The sequence below is a fragment of the Natrix helvetica genome, assembly GCF_964273705.1.
Source record: "Natrix helvetica genome assembly, chromosome: Z".
Classification (NCBI taxonomy): Eukaryota; Metazoa; Chordata; class Lepidosauria; order Squamata; family Natricidae; genus Natrix; species Natrix helvetica.
The window spans coordinates 46,169,946-46,195,575 of record NC_138554.1 but is presented as its reverse complement, the minus strand read 5'-3'; the positions used below and the strand labels follow the sequence as shown (position 1 = coordinate 46,195,575).

Below are 25,630 nucleotides of genomic sequence, written 5' to 3'. Positions count from 1 at the left end.
AACTTTGTAATGTTCTTCCTGAATCTCTGATATAAGATTTTATCTAATGACATCAAATTAGCTATAACTTTGATATGCTATTTCTTAAGAGGATTGCTAGTAAAGGATTCATCTAATGACAAGAAGGTTATTTGCCCTGTGCCATTTTACTGGCACAAAAGGCCATCCTTTCCATGTTTATTTGTTTTTTAAATTAAATTACATGCTATGGGAGAATACTTGTAATTTTAGCCTGAATGACCTTTTTAAAAATTCATTCTGGAGAAGTGGTGAAGGAAGAGGGCTTAATCCTTCTTCATCCATTATGTTTTCACTTTACATTGTTCTCCACAATGCTTCTCCATTTTAGAGCATTTGCTTGCATGAAGAAGATCTGTATATATGGGGAAAGGGAATCAATTCTATAACTCAGAGAAAGATAACTTCCACCTCCTCCTTTATTTCTGTGTTAAAAGCCTTCTTCTGAAGTGGAATTAGGTTTGGTTGTATTTTTATGAAGCAATTATTATCACATAAGCATTAGCATGGTGTAGGATCTCCTGTTTGAGCAGGGGGTTGGAGTAGAAGACCTCCAATGTCCCTTCCAGCTCTATTCTGATTCTGCTTCAGCATATACCCCAGAATTTCCAGAGTGATTTTAGCTACCCTTCTGCTCTATTAAATTTCCATACAATCCCAGTGCCTCCGTAAAAAGCTAAGTCTGCAAAGAATGAAGGTTACCATACAATCCAACATATCTGCAAGTCAACCAGTTCAAAAAGGCTTATATAACAGAGTGATTTGAACATAGTGATTCTGCTATCAGTACCTTCCCTGCATGTGGATTATATTGACTTCCTGGTTGATCGATTCGCAGCTTGTCAGTAAGAATTGCAACCTTGCCAGAGCAATGAATTCAAGTGAAGAGCAGAGCTAGTCTTATAATGAGACATACTTTTCTTCAGTACAGTTTCTTGCTTATGACTGTGCTAAATGGTACTAAGAAAATCCTGGATCTTTGGACTATGGAAGAAAAGGCAATTTCTAGCTCAGGTTATTCGTTCAAAGCAAGTCGGAGAACTGGCAGGTGTCCATTGGCTTTGAAGTAGCTTACATTTCCATCTCTGGGTGCCTGAATTCTGAAAAAAGAAAGGAATGCCATGCATTTTCTTTATTTTATAATTCACCCTATTCAAAAGACTATATATGGATTAGACTTGATCATTTAAAATTTAAAGTCACTGAATGAAGCACAGTAATCTAAAAGTGTTGTTTTTGTGAGTTGGGCAGTGGTAGAGTAGAGGCATGGGACGTGATCCCCAAGTTGGGAACCACTGCTTTAGACTCATATTCTGTTTTTTGACTGGGGAGGTATGAATTTCCAGCAAATAATATGATCTTCTTTCCAGTGGATGTTTGGGCAGAATTTAGCTAGGAGTTCTGGTCTATTTCCCATGTGATCATTGGGGGCTCAATTTGATGATAATGAGGGGAAGTATATTGACTATTGTGTTTTCTCTTTGAGCTGTAGCTGTGTCTACTGTATATTGGTGGCATTCGGCCATTCCTATAAAGTAGACTAGATTAGGAAATCAATTCCATATAGGTCAGGACTACTTTTATTGTAATAACTGTAGCAGGTGTATAGTAATCTTGCCAATCTTGAGCATTTTCCTCTCCCTTTATTACTGCATGAATGAGGGAGAGGCCAATCTGAGATGGATTCTTATGTTACTTTCTTGAGTCGGCTCAGGTTCCTCTTATTTGACTGTTGCCTTGGTATTCTTTGTATCCTTCCCATCCTTCAAGGCATTCCCAATGTCCTCTACCCAGAGTTCTCCAGACACATGTATAAACACATCCACAACCACATATATACTTCAGCCCTCCCTGCCCAACACTCCCCCCTCCCTCCCTGCCTCATACATTTGACTTCCACATCCACTTTTGCATAACATGCCTTTTTTGCCACTTTTCAACAGTCTTTTCTGGAATGGTTGTAGCTTATACCCACTTAACTTTCTAACTGACAGCTTTGGATTGAAATGTGGGGGAGCAGCATCTATTCTTATTATGAAGCTATATTGTGGGTGGAAATCAAGTGTTTGTTTTCTCCCTTCAAGGAAGGACAATAGTAGCAGCAGCACCTCTGTCCACTCACCCTCCCCCCCCCCCCACAAAGCAGCTCAATATGTAGAGGCTTTAGCATTTCATGACACTCACATCTCTGCCATTATTGTTTTTGGTGTGCTTGAGAAAGTGCAGTAAGCCAAGAATTTATTCTGAAGAAGAGATTTCTAATGCTAAAAGAAAAATGTGGAGAGGTGAAAAAAGTAACTTATTATAACATGGAAGTGGTTGGATATTTCTTTCTTCTGAGATAGGCTTCTGATTTTCAAACAAGGCGACTGCCATGGCTTGTTTCCGGTGGTCTCCCTTTGAATTATTAACCTGATCTGATCCTGCTGAGAAGTTTTCAAGATCAGTCAAGGTCGGGTAGGTGCTACCTTCTAAAAAGAAGACACCATATTATTTCCGCTCCCTTTCAGCTTAACCTATGAGGGGTCCTTGGTCTCTCTGAGCTTGTTTTCTTGCAGATGTTTCGTTACTCAAATTAGGTAACATCATCAGTGTAAGAAGTGCTGTTTGCTCTCAGTTTATACTCTAGTGCACTCTTGTGTAAAACTAGATTTCATTGAGGACCGCATCAGGTTTGTGTTTGACCTTAGGGGGCTGGGGTGGGCATGGCCAGGTGGGTGTGGCCATCCCAACTTCACTCGTTGGGCACCACAGGGGGCGCCTATTGAATCCTGAGCACTCTGCCAGTGAAAACGGACACCTTTTGGCTGGGGCGGCCTCCTGCAACCCTCTGCTAGTGAAAATGGTGCTTGGAAGGAACATACACAGTCTTCCCGCACTCCATTTTTGCTGGCAGAGACACCGCAGGCCAGTCCTTTGCTGTTTCCAGGGCAGCTCTTTGAGCTAGATCTAAGCACCCCATGGGCTGGATCCAGCTCCTGGGCCTTGAGTTTGCTCTAGTGGTTTGCCCTGTCAGAGTTGGTGGAGATGGTCTTAGAGATTCTTTGATTGGGTGGTTTGCTATTGACTTCATTAGCAGTTTCTTGATTTGGGTATTGTTTATTTGATTGTTGGTCTGATGTTGACCTTGGAGTTAATCTGTGCTGATCTGGATGCTGATTGCTGGTGGAGAGGTACTTGGGTCTTTTTGTTCCTTTTTGGACTGGGTGATCTTCTACAGGTGTTGTTAATGCCTATGTGTCTATTGATGGCTGATTTGTCAGAGTGGCAGTCTTCTAGAAATTCCCTGGCATTTTTGGACATCTTGGTCTAGGATGGTCACACTTTCAAATTGAAATTATAGTAAAATCTGTCTATATATGGTGAAATTAAAGAATTTTCATCATGTCTTCTGATTGATAGTTGGTGTTCATGGATGTGTATCCAGTCTTCTGCCTATTTATCCTACATAGTGGTTGTTGCAGTCCTTACATTGTATGTTGTAGATGACACCTGTTTTTTCTTCTGTGGTTATTTTGGTCTGGCTAGGATGTTTTAAAAGGCTTTAGTTGGCTTGTGTGCTATGCTGATTCCATTTGTAGTTGTAGTAGTCTGTTGGTGGTTTCTGAGATATTCTTGATGTATATCTGTGTAATTCTTTTTAGAGTTTATGTTGGTTGTGCTACATTGAATTGAGTGGTCAGAGACTTTTTGATAAAGTTGTGTGGATATTCATTTTGTTTTGTTGGAATACAGCATGTTGTACAGATGCTCTGTTTCCTTTTTGTGCTGTTATAGGTTGCTGCAGTGTGTTTGGGCTTGTCTAAATAAAGTCCTTACGTAGCTTCTCTTGTGGGAGGTTGGGTTTTTGGTTTAGTATGGAGCACTTGGTTAGTATGGATAGATTTTCTGTAGAGTCATGTTTCTAATTTGCCATTGTCATCTCTGCTGATCAGAATGTCCAGGAAGGAAGGTTATTGTTTTCTTCTTCTCTGGTAAATGGAATTCCTTTAAAAATGTCATTGATGATTCTGTGGGTATTCTCTTAATTGGTTCCTTTTTATTTTATAGTGAAGGTGTCATTTACATATCTGATCTGAAGTGCTTTTCTCTGCCCTCTTTCTAGAGTCTCAACATCTTTTTTATATCACGACAACCAAAACTGGATGCAATATTCCAAATGTGGTCTTATAAAGTGGTCTTATAAAACTTCACATAACCTTGATTCTAGCCCTCTGTTAATGCAGCCCAGAAACATGTGCCTTCATGTTTCTGGCAATTGCAGCACTCATATTTAAGTACTTGTCCACTAGGACTCCAAAATCCATCTCACAGTTACTACTTTTCAGCCACATAACATCTATTCTATTCTTGTGCACTTGTTTTTTTCTTGACTAGATTTAAAACCTTATTTTTGTCTTTTAATTTTGTTAGATAGGGCCAAGTCTGTCTTCTGGAGTATTGGCTCTTCCTGCCAGTTTGAAATCAAATGAATTCCCCTTCTATCCCATTGCCTAAATTATTGATGAAGATATTAAAGAGCATTGGGTCTAAGACAGAGCCTTGGTGTACCCCACTGCATACTTGCCTCCATGTATTTGCAGTTCCATTAAGGACTACACATTGAGTGTGATTGGTCAGCCAGTTATGAAATCATCTGGTAGTTATGCTGTCTAATTCACAATGTTTTAGCTTATCAAGTAGTAGGTTGTGATCAACTTTATCAAATGCCTTACACTGGTGCACGAATTTTGTCAAAGATTGCAATAAGATTATGTATCACAAGAATTTCATACTAAATATAGTCTCTACATCCTCCTCATTTGCTTTGTGGCCTCTTTTATGCCACATTTTGTTATTGGACTTTCGTGCTAGGGGTGAATTATGGGATTTATAAATCAATGCATTTGCAGTGTATCAAATTTAAAAGACTGGTATACACAAGTACCCCAACTTTTATCAGATCATTCAAAGATCAGAAGAAAACCTGTGAATAAGAGTCAAGAATGGATCCAATAGTTCTTGCCTCACTCATTCAAATTAATTCATTCTGTTAACTCATTCTATTAAATCCAGTTTTGTTTGCTTGTGAATTCTTGTCACTTTTGAAAAGACCAAATATTGATCTTGAGCCATGTTCTTCTGTGACCAAAGTTTGTTAAGAAGGGTCAAGTAACCTATCATAATTTATCTTATGTCTTAAATGAGGGATAGCATTCAAGCCTCTGGCAGATATCAAATAAGAATTTGCATCTAAAGTAGATGAATAATTCAGCAGTAATCCAAGACCAGACTTTTCCTATAATCTCAAAAATAAAAAATAAACTTTCTGTTTATGCATATCACGTGTATTAGTAAATAATAAGTTATTAAAACAACAAATATAATCTAGTTCTGCAAACTTATAAGGTCTCCTGTTATTTATATATGAAGAAACCCATGTATGAACAAAACTTAAAAAATATATTTTCTCAGTTGAGTCAGCTAAGAATGCCAGGGATTATTTTGCTTGCTAAATCAGCATATCTCATTTTATAAGACATTATTTTCATCATTTGTTTTATGCAGTTTGTACCACTCAATTGCCACTGTGTTTTTATTTTTCAGACAATGTGTACAGAGAATGTTTTGCGAATGGGACCTGGGCAGCCCGTGTGAATTATTCCCAGTGCCAAGAGATCCTTCATGAGGAGGTAAGGACTATTGTATGGTAACCAGATATAGAGCAGTATGTAAATAGTCCTTGACTTACGACCACAATTGAGCCCAGAATTTCTGTTGCTAAGTTAGACAGCTGCTAAGGGAGTCTTTCCCTATTTTACCACTTTCTTGCCACAGTTGCTAAATGAATCGCGGCAGTTGCTAATTTAGCAACCTAGTTGTTAAATGAATCTGGCTTCCTCGTTGACTTTGCTTGTCAGAAGGTCACGAAGAACCTGGGACACTGCAACTATCTTAAAGCAACTGAATTTTGATCACATGGCCATGAAGATGCCACAATGGTCGTAAGTGTGAAAAACAGTCATAAGTCACTTTTTCAGTGCTGTTGTAACTTCAAATGGTCACTAAACAAACTGTTGTAAGTTGAGGATTATCTATATAAGTGTAAGTGCCATTGCTATTGCTGTTATATGAAGCAAATGGGCCAGATTTATAATATTCTTTTATTAATAAAAATATGGACAGTGGAATTATGCACATTTCAAAAGTTATTTGGAAAGATTGCTTTACACCTCATGCCAGAATAGCATCTTGCTGTTTATTAAAACAGTTACATTTGGTGAGCTTGAAAAAAAAAAGATTGCTGCTTTAATGAATCAGATCATTAAGTGAGGTCTTAAAATCACTTTTCAAGTAAATGATTTGTTTTTCTATTACATATGGAAGACTGAAAAAGACAAGCTATGAACAGTTGAGATTTTTGGACTTTTTCAAGGTCCAAAGCACTTCATCTCAATCGTTTTCAGAATGTACATAGGTGTTAGCAATGAACAGATTGGAGTAATTCATGGTTTCTTTTTTTTTAATTAAACAGAAGAGAAAAACTTTAAAAACGGGTAAAACAACAACAAATGTGTATTTGTATGTGTGTTTGATTACATCTAAAATGTAAATGCAGACATAAAATTTTACCCTAAAGGTTCAATCAAGGATGCACTTGTTCTGTTTAATTAAACAAAGAATACATTCTTTGTATTAAATATTGTTATAGGACAAATGGGAGTGCAGTGCGGTGGCTATAATGCTAGTCTGGGTGCAGAGATATATCTTTTCAACTACATCTTTTGGTTCTAAGAATTTGTGTTTTTAAATAAAAATGTAATGGGATTTGCAGAATTCTTTTTACATGAAATGGAAATAATTTGAGATTTTAAACATTGAGTAGAGATCTGGGATCCCCAATGTATGGGCTTAGATACAATGCTCACAAACATTTCCATCTCAAACCGGGTTAGGATTAAAGGTAACGGAAAAGGTAAAGGCTCCCCCGCACATGCGTGCTAGTCGTTTCTGGCTCTAGGGGGCAGTGTTCATCTCCGTTTCTAAGCCGAAGAGACAGTGCTTTCTAAAGACATCTCCGTGGTCATGTTGCCAGCATGACTAAATACTGAAGGTGCACGGAATGCTGTTACCTTCCCACCAAAGTGGTTCTTATTTTTCTACTTGCATTTTTTTACGTGCTTTCGAACTGCTAGGTTGGCAGAAGCTGGGACAAGTAATGGGCGCTCACTCCATTACGCGGCGCTAGGGATTTGAACCGCTGAACTGCCGACCTTCTGATCAACAAGTTCAGCATCTTAGCCACTGAGCCACCGCATCCCTCGGTTTAGGGTTAGGGTTAGGGTTATTTTTTTTAAAAAAAATAATTTTAAAGAATAAGCATTCTGTCTCCAATATTTTCCTTATTTCCAAAAATGCTTCTGAGCACAATGTCTATAATATTTCCTAAAGCATAATAATGGTAGACAGCTAAAACATAAGTTGTTTGAAAGTGTGCCCACTTATTTAATATAAAAATAACAGTATGGACAGATAGTTGGGACCATCCTAGCAGCAGAATCTTTAGGATATGACAGGTACGTATCATTTGGGTAACTTAGTACTTTTTAAAAGGTTATAGCTATATTGGCAACCACCTGAGAGGCTTTCTAAGAAGAGGTTAGGCAGTGTGGGATTTTTTATTTCAGTGCTTTCCTGCACTGGAGTTGGCCTTTGGTGGTTTGTCAGTCACTAGAACAAGAGCTAGTGGTGAGTTCAAACATTTACTGGCTTTACAGGTTTTGCATGTGGGTAGGAGGTGAAGAAAGTATGCAAGGCCTTTTTGTTGTGTGACCATTATCTGGAAAATCCCAGAAGGCTGTTAGTTAATTAGAATTTAACCAAGGTTCCTGGAAACATGATATATCCACTGTAGCAATTAAATTTAGTTGTCCTTGGGGGTTTGGATAGAAATCACAGGAGAGGAGGACTAAGTAATTAAATTAGCCAACTGCCCTGTTGTGAGACTGGCATCCACTGTGTGAATTAGCAATTAATGTGGAGAAAAATAGCTGGCCCTTTCAAAAAAAGACTTTAGCATCTTAGACAGAAGACTGCTACAAGTAATTCTGTCCCCCAGAATTACACACACCACACACACCTTCTTTTCCATTTTTGGCGGTCTATTTAAGCCACCTTTTAGAAGGATGGAACATCACCATGCAGCAGTCTGCATTTCTAAATGACTGCTGAGCACTTTCCTCTTCTTGTCTGTGGCTCCTCTTCGGTCACTTCCCAATGTGTCTTTCAGCAAAACATTGTTCTCTTTCATTGGTATGATTGCACATAGTTAATCTTGAACCTTCTGCTAATCAATTTCACTAGAGCTTGGGAAACGATCCAGGAAAAACATCCTTCTTTCCACGATGCATAGTTAAGCTATAGAATTAATTGCCATTGAATGAGTTAGCAAGCAGATAATGCTTAGAGGGCAGTTGCTAATGCTGCTCCTAATAAAAGATTGCCTGTAAAATGATTTGTATCATCAGTGGGGTAGGCGAGTCATTACATTGCTGATCTCAGCCCGTGGCAAGCAATCAATGGTGGGGGTCAGAGAAAGCTCAATGAAAATCTGATTCTTTGGCCTTGATTTATCTTTTCTACTCTGTTCCCACTGATACTAAATTATTTACTACCAGTAGTTATTCTTGGGGGTTCCAGTTTTAGGTCTGGCTCATTTTCTTTGGATCTGAACCAGGGGCTCAACAATTTTGAAGTAAAGATTGATGACCATATACTCATCACCATAGTCTAGACTCACCATATTCTAGAATCATATTCTTGTTTTATTTCCTCCATATCCCCTTGATCTCATAGACTCCTCTTGTGTCTTTCCTGTTGTAGAAGAGAAGCAAACTGCATTATCACATTGCTGTTGTGATTAATTACCTTGGGCACTGCATTTCTTTGGGGGCATTGCTGGCAGCTTTTGTCCTCTTCATGCGACTTCGGTAAGTATGAACGAAGGTATGGGATCATCAGATGAAAAGATTCTCCTTTGAAACTTGACAGCTGGAATGCATGTATTTTTGGCGTCTTAGCTGCACTGTGCCCACACTGTACACTGAGTGGTTTCTTTTCTCCTGCAGGAGTATACGATGCTTACGAAATATTATCCACTGGAACCTGATCACTGCTTTCATCTTGCGTAATGCCACATGGTTTGTGGTACAACTCACCATGAATCCAGAAGTGCATGAAAGCAATGTGGTAGGTTCAAGCAGAATTTGGCACATTACTTGAATGTAATGTTGAGAAACTGAACCTTCATGTTTTTTGAGGTCTTAATTATTTAGACTGTTGTGAAAATCAAACCTTTAAAATATAATAAAACTATACTGGAAATACTATGGACTTCAAAGATATTACTGATAGTGAAGCTTCTAATTAGCTTGGTGGCAAAGGACAGATTTCTTATGCCAAAACTCTAGTTTGAATTCTTGGGATTAGCTGGGGATGGGATATATTCAGGAAGGGGTAGCATTTCTAGTGTAGGGGCATGTTGTGTCCTTTTAGGACAGCTTTTGGGGCAGTCCATCCACCTTTGGTCCCCACCTGTCACTCAGCTCTCATCTGTGGCTCCTAGTAGCTGTAGCATGCACAGTGGCCACACCCCAGGAAATAACTTTGACAGGCTGGCCAAACCAGGTTGAGAGTAGCTGTTGGGTCATTGACCTTCAGTGAAGACGGTCTCTGCAAGAGCACGGCAAGACACACAAAAATCTGCACACCTGTCCCTCACTTTAATCCAATTCATATGCAAGTCTTGACATTCCAGATGTAAGGGTCCTATTCGAATACGATGGATGAACATCATCAGTATAGCTAACCCAGCAGTTTACTAATATGGCCTATGGTCCACAAGCAGCCCTCAGAATATGTGGAATCAACAGCTATGATTTCTTTCTTTGTGTTTTGCATGTGGGGAAGGGTCTTAATCAGATTAAACTGCTGCCTTAACCTTGCAGGAGCTCAATATCAACATTCTACCCTTTAGGATCCTGATCTCCCCACTGAAAATCTGGTGCTGGCTGTGCCTATGTTTTAAAGTCTGGGCCACGATGTTCTTCAGAAAGCCTGGTAGAGACGATACATTAATGGCTTAATCCATTACATGCTGGCTGCCTATTTTTATTTTTAAAGGCACTATTTGATGGATTGCAATGTGACAACATAAATGGTTGAATCAGGCATCTCTGTATGGGAGTAAAGAACCCCTGGCTTTTCCAAATTTGATAGGTTGCAATTCCCTGTGTACATGATCATTGACCCAACTGAAGATAAAGTCCAACAATAAATGGAGGACTATGCTTTCCCTACTCCTGTTCTGTAGGTTTCAGTGAAGAATCTGTGAATCATATATATAAACCTGAAATAACAGCCCAATCTTTTGCTGTGAGTAGCAATGTCTAATAGAGTCCAAAAAAAAAGAAGCCAATATGGTAGTTGTGGTAGCAATCACACATACAAAGGGGCAGGACTTCAGTTGCACTGCCACGACAGTCATGTTGACAATTTTCCTGCATCCCTGCAAACACTGATGGCTGTCAAACTCTGAAAACTGTTTGCAGTGCAATAAAAGTAGGAAACATGCTTTTTAAAAATAAATTTAAAAACAAGCGTTTTGTGGGAATCTACCTAATTTGTCCTACCAATGACTGAGAAATATATGAAGATTCTTTCCTATTTTTAGACCCACTTAATTTTCCTGTCTTTTGCCTTCTAAGATAAGCCAACACTTTATTTTAGATGTTAGTGATGTTTTCCCCAAGCTTAAAACCTCAAATTTGAAATGTGGCCTATCTTTACTTTTGGCCTGTAATTTTTGATCAGGTAGAATAAATCCTTCTTATGTAGCACTGCACTGCTTTTAAATGATTGGCTCATTCATCTGAGTTTGCTGTTTCCTAGATGTGACATTCCACTCAGCAGTTTCTGTGGTTTACAGTAAACTTGTTACAAAACAAATTTTAGGAAAGTCGCACGATTTAAACTGTAAAAAAAAGCAACTCCAGCACATTTAAATTCCAGGCATATTACTGAATGTAAGCGGAATGATTGGCACAGGACAAATATAAATCCGTCAAACTTTTATACATAAAAATAGAATAATAATAAAAACAAAACTAGAATAATGTTGCATTATTAGTGTTTTAATGCTTAGTTTCAGAGTAACAAAAAAGAGAAAGAAATATTTTTTAATTGTAAATAATTGTAAAATAAAGAGATATCAGTTCTAACTTAGTATCTCTTTATTAGTCTGATTGGCAAAATACTGTAAGAGATGCTTTCCAAAACTGTTTGTTTAGTCAAATGGTTGCTAGTCTGGAGCATTATGAAAGAGCTATAGTTAGAAACAAAGTAGATAGGGCTTTTTAGGCCCAACATAAACTTTCTTAATGGTGCATTTTAGATAAGATATCCTACAATGTCTATCTATGGTGATGAGAATGACAGTTTGGCACAAGGAGGACATTCAATGAATTACAAATGTTTGCAGGGTATAGGAAACTTAATAACAATTATTACAGATAGACTTTGCTTAGATTGTCTTTATTTGTTAACTAAAGAAAATATGGAGCACATGTTTTTTTTTCTGATAACAACAACTCTACTAGGTAGGTTGAGCTGAGATACAACAATGGGTTTTGGTTGTTCCATGGACATTCATGGCTACTGGTGACCTTGATCTTTTATCACACCTTAACCATAATAGTTCCTTGATCCTTAATACCACGCCTTAATGGTTCTTAATCGGCTGCCTAACTAGAAGCTTCCTAGAACTCTCATTAATTAATTCTGCTTGTCCTTCACACTGTAGCCATGGTGCCGTCTTGTCACAGCTGCTTACAACTATTTCCATGTCACTAACTTCTTCTGGATGTTTGGTGAAGGATGCTATCTGCACACTGCTATTGTTCTCACCTATTCGACAGACAAGCTGCGGAAATGGATGTTCATCTGTCTCGGCTGGTGTGAGTGTAAAGGAGAAGGGTGGGAGAGGGTTGGTGCATCTAAGTAAGTTTAAGATAGGAGGCCTCTCCTGAAATGAATTCCCTCAATGTATCCAATTGGCACAGATAGGAAGAGAACTCAACTCATCAAGTGATATCTGGTAGAACAAAGAAATATACAGGGACATCACTATATTATTTTTTAATTTAATCATACCTGAACTAGCATAACAATTGGATAACAGGAGGAAGGGAGGATACAAATTCTGGAAGACACCTGTTGGGGAAGATGTTATAATCTTTATTACTCTTAAGTGTATGCAAAGGGATGCCCCAAGATATTTCGTGGCCTGAAATGGAGAGCAAATCTTCTGAAACAATTTGCTGCGGCCTTTTAATAATCACCATCCACTATCCAAAATAGTTGCTTCTGTTTGCCTAGTAGAACTTTACACACCCTCTGAAATACCTCATCTTTATTACTATACAAATTCTGGACCCAATTTTGCAACTACAGAAATTCAGAAATAATCTATCATGTTACTTTTACTGCTGATACTGAGAAATAAAAGGAGAGTCTGTGATTGAATCATTATAGGATATTGATATTCATATGGTCTTGATCCTATCCCACAGACCCTAGGGTGATATTTGAATGTTCTAGACTGTAATGGGAGCCTGTGTTTCCTGGGTACTGTTTTATTGTTGTGTTTATTTCCTGTTTTATTGCTGTGGGTTTTTTTCTTTTTGGATGCTTTTAATACTCTTGTAAAGCCACTTAGAGTGGCAAGTTGACAGCTTTATAAATTGAAGAAATAAATAAACCAATAAATAAATTATAAGTCCCTATTGAAATGAAGTAAAGCAGCTTTTTAAATGTTCAAGGAATCACTTTTCTGCATTGGTATTGAAAACAAAATATGAGAGTTAACTCAGAATCATAAATTAATCTTGGTGGTCGCCAAGAATCAACTTGATAGCACATAATCAATTTGCACAAGTTCAGTATATTCAGAACCTCCAGAAAACTGTCCCAGAACATCTAGATCAGTCTTATCATTCAGGAAAGTCTTGAAGAAGCCCCTTTTCATGCCATGAAAAGGAAACAGGTTTACTGCTCAGATGAGGAAGATACACACTACATTTTACTGGCTTTTGGCACAACACATCTTATGTTATGTTCATATGCTGCTTCAGCCTTGGGAGCAAAATATCCTGTTCAGGAAATAGTGAGATTTCTGGTTGGTTGTGTGGATGAAGCTGGATCCCTTCATGTTCAACCTGTTGTTGGATCTTGTATTGATGGCACCACTAAATCTACTTGTTCCATTCACAGGCATCCCTTTCCCCATCATTGTTGCCTGGGCCATTGGAAAACTCTACTATGACAACGAGAAGTAAGTCAATCCCATATCCACTTTTCTGCTACTATGGTAATGACTTCCAAATCAAGCTTGTGTTGCCATACAGTGGGTGGGTGCCCTGCTGGCATCCAAGAATCATGAATCATTTTGCAATCAAGAACGGTCTGAAATTATTTCAGAAGGTTAGGTAGGAGGGGAAAGTAGCCCTACTAACAGGCTTCCTCTTATTCATACTGGTTACCTCTTTTCTCCCACTTCCTTGTTGATGCATGAATCTGACCAAAGCAATTTGTCTATGCAAAATGTAGGTTTTTCCATTTTTAGATTGCCTGCAAATCAGAAGTTGCCTTGGATTGCAATGTTCAATTAGAGCTCTAGTTAATGGGGCAGAGCCTGTTTATAAATATATTAGATGTATATGCTTCCTTTGCTCCAAGAGATAAAGGTAGCTTACATGGAGATCTCCCATCATTTTGTCCACATAGGAACAACCCTATGAGGTAGGCTGAGATGATAGTAAATGACATACTGCAATTTACCTAGTGAATTTTCATTCATAAGAATGGATTTGAACTTGATTGCCCTGGCTGGTTCCTAGTGCAATGTCCTAATGATTATACTGCACCATCTTCTGTTAAAAGAATTGTAATTGGTTTACAGTTAATCAGTTAAAAATATAATAAAACTTTACAGCATACAATAAAATTTTACAGCATACAAAGTAAAACAACGAACAGAACATTAAAACAATGCAAAGTGAATACAAAAACATTTAAGGAATTCCTTTTTTAAGTTGCGCAGAAAGAGGAATTTTCACAGTATAATTACTATGTTCAGTTGTAGCAGGGAATATAATCTTATCTTGCTCTATTAAAGCTATTTCATAGGTTTTTCTAGTTGCTACATTGCAGAAGCAGAATATGAAGATTATTGATGTTTTTGAACTCTAATATTGATGAAGACTTGTGAGAATACCATGGACAGCCAAGAAAACAAACAAATGGATTCGCACTCATGATTTAGGCTCAGTTTATTATACATTTGGACCAGGGGTGGGTTCCTGCCAGTTCTAACCTCTTCTATAGAAGAGGTTCCACAAATCTACAGTGCCGTTTAGAACCGGTTCCAGCTCCCTCCCCCCCCCCGCCCATCCGAACATCATCAAGATGAAGAGCGAGAGGAGGAATTCTGGGAGTTGAAGTCCACAAGTCTTAAAGCTGTCAAGTTTGAACACCCCGGGGGGGGGTTCCTAAAGGGTTAGGGGTGCAAGGGTCTTGTAACTTGACAGCTTTAAGACTTGCACACTTCAATGCCAGAGTTTCTGAGCCAACATTTTGGTTGCTAAGCAAGAGCATTGTTAAGTGAGTTTCACCACATTTTACAAGTTGGCCACGCCCACCCAGTCACATGGCTGGCAAGCCATTCCCACCCAGTCAAATGGCCGGCAAGCCACTCCCACAAAGCAGGCCACACCTACAGAAGAGGTTCTAAAAAAATTTGAAACCCACCACTGATTTGGACACATTATGCAAAGATCTGTAGTAGCTCGCATGGAAAAAGTTGAATATGAAGGTGGATGGATTAATTTACAGAGACAATAGGTGTATCAATGGAAGACCTGAAGGGATATGTTAGAGACAGGTTATCCTGTAGAAAAACTCTCAATGTACTTGCTCTGAGTTGATATTGATTTGATGGCACATAATAAATCAAGTTGCTACTTCTCACCCCAATCCATATTGCAGATTTGCTGTGTAAATAAAGAAGTATGCATCATAATATACAACATATATTAACTCACTAATATTTTCTTCACTTCCTTCAGCTTCCTAATACATTACACAGCTGCAACTCTGCCTGCTTTGTTCCTCTGTGATATAAATATCACAAATATTAAATACAAATAAGTATCTAGTATATTCTAGTACTCTTTAGTACTTTGCCTCTTTTAAGATGGCAGTAGAGGAGAAATAGCAACATCTTGCAGGGGTGTCAAATTGGCGGCCCAGGGCCCGGATATGTCACGCACATGCCAAGCACAACCCAGCTCCACGAAGGAAAAAACATTGCAATACATCTCATAAAGGCAATGTGATACCCATGATCTATGGCATAAGTTATGTGCGGAATAGGAAATCTATTCTTTAGGGCTACATCTCTTATCACCTTCAACCTGCATTACTGATGGTAGGGGATTATAGAAGTTGCAGTTCAGATTTTCTAAAAGTACCAGATTTGTTGCCTCTGGGGGTTGCTTGTGTGCTTTAGCTCAAATATGTAGTTCCTTACCTTTCCAAATTCAGCAAAGTAATCTTATAAGTCTTTGTTTACTGTAGTAAAGTAAGATTCTGGTCCCATTAAAACAAATAAGCTTGAGACACTGTATTGTTTTTCCCCCCAAGGGCAAAAATGATACAGGCAAGGAAGGGTCAATCTTTTCTTCACTTCGAATATCATGGCGTAAATCTAACTTCTTTTCTCCTTCACTGTTAATTATACACCCTGCTGTTGCTGCTTTTAAAAACCTATAAGGATCTAAGCCCGGAGCTTCAATATCCCAATCTAATTCAGCCTTTATTATTAGGGCTTGCACAGTTGGTCAAGTTTCAAGGTGCTGTGAGGTTCTTTGTGACTGTGGCTAACAAAAATGGAATGATTAATGAAAACTGAACAAATTTTGAAAAAAAAAAAACTATATCATTCAATCACAAACTAGAATTCAGCCAGAAAAAGAGTAACAGACCAGACAGACCAAGTACCTCTAATGAAACTCAAAAGGGGAGACTCCATTCATTTAAACAACATTCTAATTTAACAAGAGCAGATAAGGTGTTTTCCCTATGCCCTTGGCCCTCCATTCCCAAGGATTTGATAATGGCAGAATTAGCAGCCTCCTGGCAAGCCTATTCCATAATAATTAATCAAGCAGACAAACAGGATTGATTTCAGGCTGCCACCTTTTACCTTAATTGCCAGCCCTGGTTTTCATTTCTATGCTAAGTCCTAACTGAGGTCATGGCTGAAACCAGGTTACAGTCTTGTAATCAGCTGCAAGCTGCTTAAAAAGCACTCTTCATTTGGGATAAAAGGTATGCAACTTTCTCTGCAAAGGCACAGCAAATGCAAACATAGGCACTTTGAAGACATTGACTAGCAAACTTCATCTGTTGGATGAAACAGATTGATTGATTGCTTGAGAAACTTCAGGAGTAAAGGACCTGATACCTAAGAATTGGAGGCCACGGGAAAAGGTGAGTTAATATTGCTCCCCCTCCTCCATAATACAGTCCAAAGAAAAAACACAGGCATTGACAGCTAAAAGCATTTTAACCCATATTTAATGATGTGATTTGACCTCTACAGGATTTATTGGAAGTTTTGCTTATCAAAATAGGATGGATCCGTTATGTTAACCTTTTCAGTAGGAATAACCTACACACAGTGAAAGTAAAATGGGACAGTGTAGAATATTATACATTGAAAAAGGCAATTATATTTCCATAGGTACCAGGGGATACCTCTCTTGGTGCTGCTGGATCCAGGCCAAACAAACATCAGTCTCTTGGTCCCCTAAAGCATTCTTAGAAAATAGAAGAGATACAAACATTTTTTGGGATCTTCAAAAGAAACAATGACCTGGGGAATGAAAGGGCTGTTGGAATCTACTTCTCTAGTTTACTTTCTGGTAGATGGGTGCTTTTTTGACTGGCTACATCTCATCTACCAGAAGGAAAACCAGAAATTGATCTCTACCTTGATCACATCGTCTCAGCATTCCAAATGTCCTTATTGGCTAATGATGTACTATATTCTCAGCAGATATTATTTTTCTTGCTGTGTACTTTACAACATGTACTTAACAACAATACAGGATGTTTTCCTGTGATTTAAAAAGATTTAGTGGGGGAAAGTTGCCATGCTTGAAAGGTTCAGCAGTTGGAAGTGCTTAGCTTTTAATAAAGTGATGAAAGAAATATTTTATCACACATAAGAATTCTGGACTATTGTAATAATAGTGAATTTACTGGTAAGCCACTGTCTACTGATAAACATAAAATACAAGATAGACTTTTCCCCTTAATACATATTTTTACTTGATTTTTTTTCAATTTCACCTTGTTTATAAATAACTGAAGGTGGTGAATAGATTGCATTTAATTTTTCTAAAAGTTTTTTTAAAAGATTAAATATTTTTGTTAAAAAATAAAATTATTGATGTTTTTTTTTTAAAAAAAAATCTGGAGTATAATGAAATTTTCTCCTAGAGCAAATTAAGGCTTTGGAGTAGAGCAAAAAAATATTTTCCTTTTCCTTGCTTCTCTGGAGAGGGGCTAATTGTTGAACATCAAAGACCCCCAGCATCCAAACAGAGATTTTTTTTCTTTTTATACTATTGGACAGATTGTAAATATTATTATTTCACTTAGCTGAAACCAAACATGGATTTGGGTCTTGAACTCTAGCTCTGCTTCATGTATATTTAAAGTCAAGCCCTCAACATTATCTATCTCAATGTTTTTGAAACTTGGCAACTTTAACATATGTGAACTTCAATTCCCAGAACTGCCCACCTGAATTCTGAAAATTGGAGTCCCCATATCTTAAAAGTGCCAAGTTTGAAAAACACTGATTTATCTGTTTGTGTTTTAACTTGCAGGTGCTGGTTTGGAAAGCGCGCAGGAGTTTTCACTGATTACATCTATCAAGGTCCAATGATACTGGTGCTACTGGTAAGAATGGAAGCCCCCTCTTATGCCACGCCAAGATTTTCCAGGATGACCAGAGGCAAAAGAGAAGAGTGTTTCCAATAGAGTAATTATGAATGAAAGAAAGAGGTCTGGCAGGATCAGATAATTATTTGTAGCAGAAAAATGTGCAGACTAATTTCTCTCTCTTGTTCAGCTCTGAAAAGTTTTAACCCCATTCTGCTCTGCTTCTGGTTGTCCTGAATGTTGTTCTTTACACTTTCATACTGGAAAAATAATATTTTGACTTGCTTTGCATCAAGGAGTTATTCTCAGGTTGCTTTTCTTCCTTCCTTTTTTACTCTTATGACAGAGAGACCTAATTTTATTAGTGTCAGTAGGTTGGGTGAGCAACGAAGTGAGCACTAAAATTTTCCTTGGAAGCCACTTGTCCACTAAGAATACCAAACTATTTTTTTCAGTCATGGAAAAAAGGAAAACTGAAGAAGTCCAGGGATTTCTTTCTTTGTGGGTAATCATTTCCACAAGAGAAGGCATACAGGAGTAGAGAGATTTCCTCCAAAGCAATGTCACATTTTGCTATCTTAAAGTACCAACAAAAGAATGACACATCTCTTGACTTATAATTTTCTTTTATTCCTTCTTTCTTACCACTCCTCTTTCCACTCCATTTTTGTCCTGCTGCTGAACTTCCCTGCCAATTTCTCTCACCCTCTCACCGCTGTATCAATTGAACACAGCATACTTCACACACATTCCCCATTCCCAGCAAGCCTGCTAATAATGTTCTTTGATGAGGATAATAGCTCCTGCCTTATTAACCATATCTCTGTTGCAACCTTAGTCAATGCAGAATCCTGGGGAGAAAGTGGGAAGTGATTGCATTGTTAGAGGCTGATGCCAGGCATACAAATATATTGCAGTTGTTTCTGCTCTCTGTGAACTGTGGTCATTATTGTTTCAGAATCTGAGTATTAAATTATACTTGAATTGATAAGATGCAAGAGGACACAAGATTCTCAACTAGAAATTACAGCAACCTATCTCCAGAAAGTCTTTCAGTCCAAAGTTGTTTCAATTCCATTCTTCCAAAGCAACTTTCCTCAAATGAAAGCTTTTTAAATAAGGGCCTATAGCTTCCATAATCCTCAATGGTTTGGTGTTCTGTGTAAAGCAGAAGGCATGGTTTAAAATATACTAAACTATTCAGAATATATTTCTGGGTACTTTAGGCACTTATCTTCTGCTTCCTATGTAACATAAGACAGGGCAAGAGATTGAACACTGATTTAATACTTTCTCGTGGGAAGAAGAAAAGGAATAGGTAGAATTCTGCCTAAGATTTCAAATCTCCATGCAGCTTTTTATACATGGTGCTAACTCAGAATTTAGCACTAAATATGACCCAGGTATTTTATCCTGCTTCGGTCATGTCATTCAATGTAATAGAAAGAAGAGACCCAGGAGCTACTTGTATATTGTTCTTTAACATGACATAAATGATAAAGAACCAGTTCTAAAACAGTGCCAATAATTTTGTATATTTTGTATATTTGCATATTGTATATTCATAGGTGATGCATTGCAGAGCATAAAAGACTCTGCAATGCACTAGACATTCTACTAGGTTTTCCTCAGTTTAGTCTGAAAACATATAGAAGTATTTTTTTTTTAATGCCTAGAATTTTGTAGAGAAAAGTGCTATTTGTTTTGTGGATAGCGATAATACTGTCAGACTACCAGCACAACTCTAAAACACTGCTAATCCTTCTGTCCCTATCCCCATTGTCAGTAGTGAAAGATTTAGACAAATATAAAATTGCATATCAAATGAAATGCCACTGTAATATGCAACACAGACAGTAATCATATTCATTCTAACAAATGGGGTTTTAACAAAAATTAATCCATACTTCATCAAGAGTCCTCTGAAACAGCTGTTTGAAATAGGGGATAGATTGTAATCTTTTTCTAATCTTCATAATCCGTTTGACAGTTTTTAGACTTACGACCAGATATGTCATTTTGCTCCCTAGAATAAAAGGCAATCCTTGTACAGAACAAGGTTAGATCAATAATAAGATACAATGACCCACTTCTTTAGGGGCAACAGGATAGCTTAAAGACCCTGACAAAAGACCTTGACAACTGATACATGTGTTATTGTTTATAAGAAGGCAATAACACAAGCGGGGAACAGGTGCAATTATTAAATTCAACTTGGATTTAACTCTCTGACCCTATTACAAACAACATACCATTACTGTCCAAAAGGGTATGAAGGTTCAACCTTTGGTAAATACCAATTTTCTTATATCCCTCTCTTTCTAAATAAAATAATTTATTCATGGTTCACTTCTTGTGCCATTCATGCAATATTCAACACTCTTTATTTAGGCTGCTTGGCTTCTTGATCACAGAGTTGTTCATATCACTCAGTCAGAGGGTAACATATGGATACTCTTTGTAACCCCAGTTGGCACTGGTTATTATAAGCTTTCTGCTCTGAGGAAGCTGGTATTTAACAAAAATAAATAAACTGCTCATGTTATGGAGAAAGAGTGTTTTCTGTGAAATATGTTGGCTTCTTTTAAAATAATATTTTTATTAAGAGGTCTAAGTACAATAATAAAAGATAATAAAAACCAAAAAGACAAAGAAAGATTGAAAAATAAAGGTGGAAGAAAGAAAGAAAATGGAAAGAAAAGAAAAAGAAAAGAATCTAGAAAAGTGACTTCCCACCCTCATCATGACAAATATAAACAATTTCACATCTCTTTCTAGTTAACAGATAAATAAACCTCTTCACCCCATTCCTTCACTGTTAACTATAGGCAAATCCAGTAAGCAATGCCTTTTCTAATCCAGGTATCAGCAAGAAGTCAAAACAGATCTCTTAAATAATCACATTAGTTAACAAGCATAACATTCTGTCTGTAAGAAAATCAGAATGGACATCTTTTCCAGTCCAGATGTCAACAATTCCAGAAATAACATCCCCAAGTAACAACATACCCCATTTTAACACTAATCAAATAAGCCAACTTTATAATCCTTATTTTTACATAAAAATCATCTTGCTCCTTAATCCATTTGAATGATCATTATCCCTTGTTTCTAATTTCTTCAAAATTAAGCCTTTTTGTAAATTCAAGCAGGAACAAATTATTCCAATTACTCTCTTGACCTTTTTTATTTTTAATAAAAATATTTTTATTTTCTTAATTTTTAGAAATCCATTTTTTCCATATTCAATGATGAATTCCTGTTCATGTTATTCTTCATAATCATGTCAGATAATTGTTTATCCTCCTCCCACCCCCCTATATCAGCCTCTTCTGGTGTAACAACTTTTTCTGGGAACAAGATGTTCATTAAAAACACAATCTAACTAAAGCTGTTGATTCAAAGTCCAGTTGCCCATTCCTCAACAAATTTTCTCAATGCTGTTATAGGTTGCTTATCATGTTATATCACCAATATTGAAAATATTTACGCATTTATTCTTTAAAATTAATTTCAAACTCTTAATATTCAAAATAAAATATTCCAACTTTCTCTGAGCCCTTAATCTATTTAAAACTTTCTAAAGCCCAAAAATTGCCTTGCTATTTACTGCTTAAATTGAATTCTTAAAGCTTAAAAAGATAGTTAAAATTTTCTTATATAAGGATTGAAGGCACACACAATAAACTTTTTGTTCTATGCTCAAGCTGATACTAATAAAAACAGTCAGTTCAGTTTTTGTTCTATTGCATATTCATAAATGCACAACAAAGACGTACAGCAATGATGATGTGCTAAAGACTCAGGCAGGGGGAGGGGGCACTTAAAAGAAAGAAATAAAAGAAAGAAATATATGAATGTTATTGCATAATATTGAATTAATATAGTGCCGATTGGTCTGGGTCCCCACATGCCATCTCTGTTTGGGGGCATTCCATAAAGAGATGGTTAATGGTGTTTTTTTTTTAAAAAAAAACTTCACTTCCACTCTGGTATATACTGGTTCCTTCCTTAGCTGTCTTATCTATTTTAATGTTAATATTTATCATTTTAATATTATATATTGTTTTTATCTAGTTGTAAGCTGCCTAGAATCATTGATGGAGAAAGGGCAAATGTGTAATAAAATAATGAATAAAAATCAGTATAAGATTAGAAAGTAAATAACAGCTGATGCAATAATAGTACTCTTTCTAATGTTAGCACAAATACCAACCCAACAATATAACCATGGAATAGAGGCAATGTTGAATTGAACAGAGGCCTCTTGTTTTCTATTGGTTAGTAACAGAATATAAACATGCAAACTGAATTTTCTAATTTTATACCAAAACACTTCTGAAGGAAGAAAAGTACATTTGATAAATTCCTGACAAATAAATCTATCTCCTTCTTGCTTTAAATAGTTGAGAAAATAGCTCCTCCCAGTGGCAAAGAATGAAGTAGGCTAAAAATTAAAATTAAAAAGTGCAGTTTGCTACTACATTGGAAACTTTAAAACAATGTATAAAACGTATTTTCAAGACATGCCATGCACATTCTCTGAGAGTTGGAAACTAGGCTGCATTTCTTAAATGTATATATAAATATATGATTGTAGCTAGATGGAACCAGGATGAACTGAACACATGGGAGTGCTCAAGTGAGGATCCCTATAGGAAATTTATTATACACCATGATAAGACAAATACTCATTGTTTACCATGCAGATTGATATGGAGCCATTACAGCTTGAAGATGTGTGTATATGTGTATCAGATGTTCAGAAAGTCCATGATTTAAATAAGAATTCAATCAATGAATTCAATAAGAATTCAAATAAGAATTCAATAACTTATTGACTGTTCCTGAACTTTACACTTTGAATCTGAAATGTATCTGAGTCCAATAAGTAATGTAATCTGATGAAATGGTTGCTCTGTGATAATTACAAAACTTTTCTAAACTTCTCTAAGTCTTCCCATTTTCAGAACATCTTCTATAAATAACATGCTATATTGAAAAATTGGGATGTTGAGATTGTCTGTTTTTTTTAGCATTTTGTACCTGATGGGATTAATCCTAGGTGGCTTTCTGGGAAAAAATGTAAGGATTAGTAAGCAATATAAAAATGATATAAAGTACAAGTAAGAACGGGATAATGGGGTTTGAATACTATTCCAACTCTTCTACACTCTATAATGGATTCATTTAGGGGATAACTTTAATTTATGCTACACACAACTTGGTATAAAACTCTCCCTGCCCAGTTATTTCATCAAGTCTCAAATTGATTTCTGTTTCTGTTCCAGATCAATTTTATTTTTTTATTCAATATTGTGAGAATCCTGATGACCAAGCTTCGGGCTTCAACCACCTCAGAGACCATACAGTACAGGTATTAACCTAGATGGGAAGGAGCAGTGCAAGGGGGGGGGAGTAGATAGAGGGTTATAAGAAGACCTGTCCTAAAAACAAAACCAAGATTATGACTGAAATATCTGCTTCAAGAGGGAGCATGCAGGAGAGGAAAGTCACCAGAGTAACTGGGAGGCAACAGTGTATTTGGGAGAAAGCATACTAAACCAACACCCTTACTAATCTACTGCTATGAGAAGACGGAGAATAATGGCTCACTGCCAGCACTGAAGTAGGATTCAGTATTAGGTCAAATCAAGTTTTATTGGGTGAAAGCCAACTTATGTATCTGGAGTGCAGATAAATAACAATCTGACTTGGTCTCTTCATGTGTTATCTTTAGTGAAGCATACAACCAGCATTTGCATTTCCTGCGTCGGATGAGGAGAGCCCTTTCTCCTTATGTCCAGGCCACTCGTTGCAGAGGCACGATTGAAAGCATTTTAACAAATTGCATCATTGTTTGATTTGGTGGCAGCAGTGCCTCAGATAGAAGGTCCATACAGAGTGATAAGGACAACTGAAAAGATTATAGGGAGCTCACTTCCCATTATTCAGGGAGGCCTATGAGCGCTATGTGCTTAGAGCTCGAAGTATTGTTAGAGCTCTCTCTCTCTCTCACACACACAATTTCTGTGGCTCCCCTCTGGGAGGAGGTTTTGAAGTATCTATAGTAGGACTACTAGATTCTGTAACATGCCATTCTTCTTGTAAACTCTCAGGATTTTTTTCATCATATATATATTTGAACTGGACTCTGATGTTTCTATGTCATATATGTGTATGTATGTGGATATATGCATACTGATTATCTTTTGAGAGCTGAATGTAACGAAATTTCATTTTAATGTATGCTGATTAGTGTACATTTAAAGTGACAATAAAGATTCTGTGCTATTCTATGCTATTCTGTGCTGTGTTATTCTGTTGTCCTGTCCTGTCCTATCCTATCCTATTCTTCGTTATAGTCTGGATGGTAACATATATCCTCTTCCTTCAGGAAAGCGGTGAAGGCCACCCTTGTGCTCCTTCCATTATTAGGAATAACCTACATGCTTTTCTTTGTTAACCCTGGAGAAGATGAAATATCCAGGATAGTCTTCATTTACTTCAACTCCCTTTTGGAGTCCTTCCAGGTAGGCAGAACCTCACAAAAATCAGAGCTGAAATGAGTTAGAAGGGAGGTTGAAAACATGGCATTAACATAGATCAGATTTTTCAATGATATTGTATGTAAGGTATATGAATATCTTATATTAAAGGTATTTTATGTATTTATTTAACATGTTGCTCCTCCACCTTTCCCAGTTGCGTGCTTTGTTCTGATAAAAGATAAGCTGCAGGAGCAGCTTTTCACACACTCCTGCTTCAAGGAATGGGGAAAGTAAATCAACATAATTAAAGGAAAACCACTTGCTAAAAGATTGACATAGCCAAAAGCTAAAAGTGTTTGAATTTCTATTTAATTTAAATGTAACATCATTTTAAAAATGCAAATAGTTGAAAACTCACCAAGAATTGAATGATATCCTTTATGACACTAAAATTTCAATTCAGTGAGATTTTCAATGGTGAGAACCCAATTTGCAGGTTGTGTTCAAGGCACTGGAGGCCTCAGATGTCTATTTTTGTTACAAATTCAGTTATTAAACATGGGCACAATGAACCCCATTCTTTGAGTTAACTACAATCCGTTTTCTTGTACCACACTGGGAGAAATGTGTTGTATCACTAGTCCAAATCTTCTGATAAATGTAGAAAATTCAGAGATTGCCAATGGGCAAGCAAGGAGAATCCAGGAGAAAGCCCGCTACCCTATAATAGATAGAAGTCATGTTGCAGAGCAGATTTTTAGATTAGAGACATGAACGCCAGTATGTGTCTGTTGAAAGACATTAATTATTCAATCTGTTTCATAGAAAGCCTGGGGGGAAATCATGGCAATTTGTTTCTCTTCTCTAAATGGTAACTGATTCCATCATCTTTTTTATTCTCCATCCAGGGCTTTTTTGTCTCTGTTTTCTACTGTTTCCTGAACAGTGAGGTGAGTTAGGGTTGGAAATGAAGGAAAAAGGAGGTTGATTATTACCTTGCATGCCACTAAGGATATCTTCTTTTTTAATAGTCTAAACTTTCTTTGACACAATTGAGAGCTACTATTTTAGAT

General features: G+C 37.1%; 1 protein-coding gene across 1 annotated transcript in view; it reads left to right on the top strand.

Moving 5' to 3' along the window:
* Nucleotides 1–25,630, top strand: part of CRHR1 (corticotropin releasing hormone receptor 1) — an 82,905-nt gene that overhangs the window by 54,840 nt on the left and 2,435 nt on the right. Inside the window, exons 4-12 of the mRNA XM_081932100.1 lie at nucleotides 5,605–5,690; nucleotides 8,881–8,987; nucleotides 9,126–9,246; nucleotides 11,858–12,011; nucleotides 13,327–13,387; nucleotides 18,012–18,084; nucleotides 23,358–23,443; nucleotides 24,464–24,599; nucleotides 25,466–25,507. Coding sequence (XP_081788226.1) covers nucleotides 5,605–5,690; nucleotides 8,881–8,987; nucleotides 9,126–9,246; nucleotides 11,858–12,011; nucleotides 13,327–13,387; nucleotides 18,012–18,084; nucleotides 23,358–23,443; nucleotides 24,464–24,599; nucleotides 25,466–25,507 — 866 coding nt within the window. The remainder of the gene's footprint in view (nucleotides 1–5,604; nucleotides 5,691–8,880; nucleotides 8,988–9,125; nucleotides 9,247–11,857; nucleotides 12,012–13,326; nucleotides 13,388–18,011; nucleotides 18,085–23,357; nucleotides 23,444–24,463; nucleotides 24,600–25,465; nucleotides 25,508–25,630) is intronic.